Source organism: Oxyura jamaicensis, chromosome W (assembly GCF_011077185.1).
Source record: "Oxyura jamaicensis isolate SHBP4307 breed ruddy duck chromosome W, BPBGC_Ojam_1.0, whole genome shotgun sequence".
NCBI lineage: Eukaryota > Metazoa > Chordata > Aves > Anseriformes > Anatidae > Oxyura > Oxyura jamaicensis.
This window is the reverse complement of record NC_048925.1, coordinates 660,257-666,256: the sequence shown is the minus strand read 5'-3', so window position 1 is coordinate 666,256 and position 6,000 is coordinate 660,257. Positions and strand designations below refer to the sequence as shown.

Sequence of the window (6,000 nt, the reverse complement as noted above, 5' to 3'; positions counted from 1 at the left end):
AGAAGAGAAGAGAAGAGAAGAGAAGAGAAGAGAAGAGAAGAGAAGAGAAGAGAGTTCAGACGTCCTTGCTGCTGCTAGCTCGGACTTATGATTCCCATATGCCCGGTAGTTTCGTTCACCTATGGTAAGTAACAGCGCTTGGGGGGGCGGCTGTAAGGCGGGGGAGGGGGGAAGTGGGGGTCCTGAGGCATTGCGTCTGACTAGGCGCTGTCGCGCTCGTTCTGTCTCTTGTCCGTCTGTCCGCTTCTCTTACCCCCCGCCTTCTCTCCTTCCTTCCTCTTGTTATGGCCCCGTCTGCCGCCACCGTTTCCTTTCGGTTACCGCCGCCGCAGTGCCCAGCCGGCTGGGAGAAGATGCCAAAATGGCTACCGGCAACTACTTTGGATTCACCCATAGTGGGGCTGCTGCTCAGTACAGGTAACTGCCGCCACCCTTTCCTTCCCAGCCCCGCCCTCCCTCTCCTCCGGCCGGGCCCGCAGCCCCCTTCTCCCCTTCTCTGTCCTTGAGGGGGCTCTCCCCGCCCCCTCGGGGGGAGCCTGGGGCTTGCCGCCTTGGCCTGTCCCCTTCTGGGGGCTTCCGCTGCACCCCGTCCCCCCGGGCTGGTTGTGCTAGGGACCCTTCTGTTTGCCTGTACTGCTGTGGGTGTGTTTGCTTATCCTGATGCCACCCATGTCCCCTGTGGTGTGGGGGTGGAGAAGTGGAGCTGGGCACCGTGGAGGAGGACGAGAATCAGTGGCAGCATCAGGTCCCAAGGTCCTTAAACTTAAATGGCTACTTGCTGTCAACAGCACCAGCGAGTTACCGCCTGATGCCCTGGGCCCTTCGCCTTCAGCTCCAGGGGCGATGGGGCTTGCTTCCCAGGTCTTTTCTCCTACCTCTGTCAGGGTGGGAGGACAGAATCCTTTCTAATGTATGTCAAAATTACACCTTCCCAACCTATGGAAGACTGGATGAGTAAGGCAAGAGCTAAAGCCCTAGAAAATACAGGGGATTGTCTTGTTCCACTGAAGCAATGTTATAATTAACGTTCTGACTGAGAAAATAGAGAATGTACTTTCAGGGCCAAGCAAGCACCTTTTAAAAAGACTTTCTTATTTGGATATCTAGGACCAGGGGCAAGTCTTAGAATGGAGCTCAGGGACCTGAAACTGTACAGATTTTATATATTATGACGTACTGCCTTAAATCTTGGTATCTTTGTGCATCAAAGATGTATTAGAGTTGGGGGAAAAAAAAGTAATAATTGGTAGCATCTATTGTCTATTTCTGAAATGAATGTACTTAATTTGGAAAAAAAAATAAAAAAAAAACACCTCTACATTTTCAATTTGTATTGGAGTAGCACCTTGAAGCCAACATTTTAATCCATGTTATTTGTTTCATATGTCTCTAATAAAGATCTTATTTGACACTTAAGTTTGATTAATGGGAAAAACAGAAGAATAAAGCAAATATATCAGAGGTTATTAACAAACAAATGCAAATGTGTGCTACTGTTAACCAGCTAGTCAAACTTGCATACCTGGCGTAGTTTCAGGAGAGTACAATTTTATGGAGGTCTTGCAGTGACGCTCAAGTTGGTGCATGTATTCTTTCCTGGAAATGGACGTAAAATACATTTTTCATTTACTTCCAATGTTGAATAGTTAAAGGAAGGGATTAAACTTAGCATGTCTTCTAGTTCTTTTAAGATGAGGTGCTCATGGCATATTTATGTGTTACTTGACAGTTATAGTGAAATTTGAAACTGGGTCCTCGTGGGATGTAGAACCGTTTTTAAATAGCATAGAGGATTTTCTCTTCTTGATATGAAAATAAATGATCTTTAAGTGAATAATAAACTATCAGATCCATATGACTGCAGTTATGAAGTGGAGATAAATTTTTCAAATTATTTTTCCTTTTGTTGTGGAGCTGAGGAGGTGTATAGATTTAAGAACCTGAAAAACTCAATTGGAGTTTCCTTTTGCATTGCAATATTAAAGTATAATTGGAATAAAGTTGAAGTTCAAAACTCTTTTCCTGGTTAATCGTAAATACGTTCTTGAGAAAATGGAAAAACTGATCAAAAGGTTTTTCCTTTCCTACCACAAGTATATTAGTAAGACTCTGTGTTCTATAAATAGATTGTATGTGTATCATGTCTGAGTGTGATGAGAGACAGTGATTGGTGTTCAAGTGGTCTTTTCATAAGAGAGAAATTTAATATATTGAGCAGAAAACACAGAAATTGCTTAAAGCATCTGAAAGGGGGTCTTAGCTTCATAAAGCAGGTTTGACAGGTCCTTAGTAGCTTATTTACTGAATACTACAAAATGTATATTCTACTCTAGCATATTTTAGAGGTAATGGCATCAGGGTAAGATAATTGAAGATTTAATACTGCAACAAGTTCTTTAAGATTGTTACCAGTTTTCAAAGTATTGTAACATATAAAAATAATAAAATTCCTGCCTCATTAGAGAACAGGCTTGTAGAGAATACAAATGAATGTTTATCTGTTAGCTAATGCGCAGGTGGGCCTCATAACTCTTCAGTAGGCTTTTTCTGGCCACAGAGCTACTCCATGGTTTTCAAAAAGTTGATCAAAATAGCAGGTTGTTTTAGAGTAAATTAGATGCTTGCAACTGCAGACCTTATTTTTGTGACATAGGCTTTTTAGAAGCTTTACTCCTGTGGGTATTATAGAATGTAACAAATGTTCATAATAAACATGATTAGTCACATTTTTGGGTTCTCTCTTGACAAAATGGCTGTCAAAAATTCTGATGCATTGGGAGAACTTCAGGATAGAACTTTAAGAGGAATCTCAGTGCTTCTTTATGATGATTTATAGAATCCTGTTGATTTCAGCACTTCAGCTAAGTTCAAAAAAGTCTTTGCAGTTCTTTTTAGATATAGGCATTACTTGGAATATCTCAAAGTGGAAAAAAAATGTTAAATCTTCAGTTGAAAACATGCAGATGGAAAAAAAAAAACAGAACTTTGCATCAGAAAGTAGAGTCTAAATAGTTTCAGATATAATTTCAAAGGAGAAAATCTGACATGGTGACACTGATATTTGAAAGGTGTTTGCAATAGCGGTTTTCCATACTTAATTGTAGACTCATAGATGACCGGAATGAAACCTGTTGGAATTCTATTTTCTGAAAATGATAGGTCTAATTTGCTTTAATGGTAGTTAAGATGCAATGTATTAAAAGTGTTGGGCTCAAGGAAATAGCTTTTGTAACATCAAGAAATGAAAAGATAATTAAGCTATTATTGGCATAGAAGTTACTATGCATCTTCCTATTATTCTAGGTTGTTTGTGGCCATAGTAGATCACTTAAATACTCTCCCATCCTTTGTGTGCTGGGTAGCTGCTTGGATGTTAGAAATTGAGTTTGGGAGATTCATGAGCAGAGTGTTCAGGAGTTGATAACATGTTTACTGTTGTAACATATAAGCAGTATAGCTCCTGAATTGACTAGATAAGAAAGGGAATAGATGTCTCTTTTATTTGTTCATAAATATTAGTTTTCATAAAGCACATTTGAAATCTTACCTTATTTCATACTTAAGGGAAGAAAAAGAGCTAAGTGCCCTTTAAGCCTATAAATAATGGATTAGAAGCATTCTTGTTTCTTTTAGTGTTGTTACTGCATAAAATTTCCTGCTGCCTGCTTCATTTAGAATTCTATGAATTGCACGTTAATAATATCATGACTTAATGAGAGAAGAATTAGATTATGCAAATACCCATACAGGAAATTTCTCTGCAATAGCTTTACTTTCTGCTGATGGTGGTATTAGGACCTAACATTATAAATCTGCATGCAGTGCAAAACTCATCTGTTACTTATTTCAGTAACTGTATTAATCTATTTAGGAGTCTGAAATAAATGTGTAATTTGGTGATACCAGTCGTCTTCTCTTGTGTGTGCACACTCCATAACTCACATGAACCACTGTATATCTCCAATTTAAAATGAAGAGCTTAATATTGGCTTGTCTTTCACGTGTAAAAGAAACAATATTAGCATTCTTGATTTGGTGCTGTAGAGTCATTGTTACGCTTTTATTTTAAAGTTAGCTGATTGAAACATGGGGATGCTGGTGGAGAGATGAGAGCATGAGAAACATCTGGATAGAGAAGTGAGCTTTTCTTTGCTTGCAAGTGTGATTTTTTTTTTTCTCATTTATCTTCTTGAAACCAAAATTTTAACACAAGGTTGGTTAGAGTAACTGTTTGAATTTCATCTTAGTGATGTTCTTACCAAGCCTCTGCTGTAATGAGACAGGTCGGAGATCCTTGGGTAGTTTGGAGTGACTTGTTAACTTTAAATTGCCCTCAAGTAGTGTGAATATTATACGTTCAGTATTGTGAGCTGTAACACATAAGGGCAAAGGAAGCTATTTGGGTCCAGAGCAGATAATGATGCCTGTGAGTTTAGGTTAAGATGCAGCCTTCTAGGTGGCCATATGGAAGTGAATTCTTGTAATTATAGCTAGTCTGGCATTCAGGTGCTGTGCTTAAAATGAATGGGGATCAAAAGTAATCATAATTTTATCACAGGATGAGCCTACTTATATCAGAGTGTAAAAAATTGTAAATGCTTTCTTTCTGTGAATTTTATAACTGTGGTGCCTTGAATTGCATCACATCTTAAAGGATGCGTGTTTTTAGCAAAAGGAGCTTCTTAATATGATCAAGCTGTGTATGGTGCTGATTCTCCTTTGCTTAATCTATGATAGTCTTAACTGTTTGTCTTAAACATGTTGTTCTATCTTGCTTAATGTACACAAGAAGCCTCCATTACACTAGTGCTGTTTATGCAAAGATTTTGGTAGACTTGTTTCCAAACCAGTGAGGTGCCACTCTCAAGTGAGATATGCCAACATTAGTAAGGCAGTAAGGAGCTCTGGGTATGTTAGCGTGGGCTGTGTGTCAGTACTGCAGTTGACTATTGACAGGGAATCAGAGGAGGTGGTGGTAACTGGGGAGGAAAGGTGCCTCAGTAATCAGAGGAAGCTTTGTCATTTGTAAGAGTGAAGTCTGCCAATGAGGTGAAATTTGCAACAGGCTCATGACTTTAAGAACTGAGCACTTGGGAAAACTTTACTATTAATGTTAAAGTCCTTTGTAGTTGTAACTTCAAAATGTATTGATGATTGCAGGCTTAACTATGGGGTGTTAAATTATTTGTAAAAACTTGTTTACTAGATGCAAAAATAGTAGGGTAAAGTGTAGTTGCGTTATTGGTACCTAGAAAAGCAAAGTAGTGGCTAAAGGCAGGAAATATAGAATGCTTCAAGAATTGAATACGTTTTTTCTTACTAATGAAGTTTCTCTCACCTAATAGAGAGCTTGCCAATTTTAGTTTAGTTTTTTTTTTTTTTCTGACAGGGAAAATGTTAGTAGCTAGTATTTTTTCAGGCAGATGTGACATCTTGAGCTCAGTTCTTTTTGTGTTGTGCTATCATTGTGAACATGGCTGTTAACTAGACTCTTGAATAAAAGCAATGTTTTGATGATGAAGGAAGTAATATAGGGAAGAGCCATCTGTTGTGTGCAACTGAGTATGGGGGTGGTAGATACAGAGCATTTATTGCATCACTGTTGTAGATGCTTGCAGTTATGGTTTGATGTACAGAAATGTTACCTGATTGGTTTTAAAGCAGGTAGAGAGAATAAATGTGAAGATTAAACAGTAAAAGTCTATTCAAAACACGAACATATTAATCTTTGAGGTGCGTTGTTGATAGCATATGATTTAGCTATACGGTAGCAATCAGTACTTTTTGTTTGTGATAGAATGGTAGAAAGATGTTTTTAGAAACAAGGAAGAGAAAGTTAAAATTGCTATAAGGAACTGTCTTTTTCAGGTCACGTGTAGTTGGACTATAGAATGCGTTACCAGGAGCTGCTAAAACTTAACAGGATTCAAGAGAGTTGTACACTTGCATACCTTCAGCTCTCCCTTCGGTTTCTTAGTGAATTGCATTACAATCAATATT

At 38.6% G+C, this 6,000-nt stretch overlaps 1 protein-coding gene across 4 annotated transcripts in view; it reads left to right on the top strand.

The window, feature by feature from the left end:
* The first annotated feature begins 25 nt into the window (after nt 1–25).
* Nucleotides 26–6,000, top strand: part of LOC118155641 (zinc finger RNA-binding protein-like) — a 45,843-nt gene continuing 39,868 nt past the window's right edge. For 3 of the 4 annotated variants that reach the window (XM_035309026.1, XM_035309025.1, XM_035309028.1), the window contains exons 1-2: nt 35–124; nt 333–417. In XM_035309026.1, coding sequence (XP_035164917.1) covers nt 88–124; nt 333–417 — 122 coding nt within the window. In that variant the 5' untranslated portion in view covers nt 35–87. Of the gene's footprint in view, nt 125–332; nt 418–6,000 lie in introns of all 4 variants that reach the window. The other variant, XM_035309027.1, reaches the window with a different exon arrangement.